The 1,215-nt window shown below is 59.6% G+C and overlaps 1 protein-coding gene across 1 annotated transcript, besides 1 other annotated feature; it reads left to right on the top strand.

Moving 5' to 3' along the window:
* Positions 1-1,215: a sequence feature (areas not merged during assembly with more than two copies in the genome that could not be assigned to a particular haplotype).
* On the top strand, positions 482-946 carry Tc00.1047053508833.10 (uncharacterized protein; the record flags this gene model as incomplete). Its single annotated transcript, XM_797109.1, has 1 exon — positions 482-946. One exon carries the CDS (start codon positions 482-484, stop codon positions 944-946), a length of 465 nt encoding a protein of 154 aa, XP_802202.1.

Here is a 1,215-nt window from a genome sequence, read left to right as displayed (position 1 = left end):
GAAGTCTGTAAATGACGAGAAAAAGAGGGGAGCCTACCAGGAGCAAAGGCAATTTGCCGCATCTGCGAGGGGCTTTGTGCCTTCTCGCCGCGTGGGAGTGCTGCTTGGGGGGCGGCAGAGCCTTTCCCCCTCGAGAAGAAAACTGCGCCAATTTTTTTGTAAAGCACAGATTCCTCAATTCCCCAGCGTCCACTCCTTGCTTTTGTCTGTGCGCCCACAGAGCCGGGCAGCGGAGTAGATGCAGAAGTGTCTCGTCACACATTTCACGCTGGCTGTATTTCACGATGTCCGGTCAATGCCCGTGGTGTGCCGTGCTATGCCGGCCCATTCCGTGACTGCTGCGGGACTAAAAGCCGCATGCTGGACGGCGAAATTTGACCGGTGGTGATCCCCTCGGGGTGCCATCGCCGGGCAACGTGCGCCTTCTCGGCAGCATGACGCCTCTGTTGCCATTCAATCGGCGGCAGTGGGACGTTGATGAATGGAAGTGTGCGTGCCACCTTGGGCACACGGTGCGCTGTTCCTCGCCGGCATTCTCCTGCGCGGCGGAGGGAGTCGCCTGCAGAGGCAAAGTCGCTGTGCGGAGTTGGCGTTCTTCCTGCTGTGTTTCGAGCTTTGTGGCGTGCGTGCATTGTGGCATCATTTTTGGCGTCGTGACATTCTCACCGTCGGGGTGCTTGTGCCGGATGTGGGTGGCCAACTCCCCGGCAATGCCCGGCTGCTTGCCACGTTAAGAGCATTGAAGGAGTGCCGTGGTCTTTTTTGCCGGCTGCAGCTCTGTTTTGGGGCGTTCGTGTGCGCGCATGTAAGATACTGGACTCGCTTTCGTTTCGGACCTGAATCCACAGGACGTGCATTGGGACGGGATGGATGCAGCAGGATCGTCATATTCCCGGGACGCTTTCTTCTTGACCCGGAGCAGTCGTGCTTGTGGCAGTGTCGGTGACGAAGTCTGGGTCCGGCTTGTTGGTCGTACGACGCCGTGCGGAAGCAGCATAAAAGTAGCTTCGGCCTGGGCTGTGCAGTCTGTGGCGGAGGTGCGGTCGGCGTGCCGTCTCTCGCTCTCGTCCTCGCTCAAGTGGTGGGTGGTGGTTCCGGCGAGATTCCTGGCCGTTCCGACTCACCGGGGAAGTTAAATTTCCGCAGCGCCTAGGAGCGCGTAATGCCACGGGCCTTAACCATGTGCATCACGACACCAGTGCGGCATCCGCGCCG

The sequence above is a fragment of the Trypanosoma cruzi genome, genomic scaffold (genome assembly GCF_000209065.1).
Source record: "Trypanosoma cruzi strain CL Brener 1047053517071 genomic scaffold, whole genome shotgun sequence".
Classification (NCBI taxonomy): domain Eukaryota; phylum Euglenozoa; class Kinetoplastea; order Trypanosomatida; family Trypanosomatidae; genus Trypanosoma; species Trypanosoma cruzi.
This window is presented reverse-complemented; position numbering and strand designations above follow the sequence as displayed.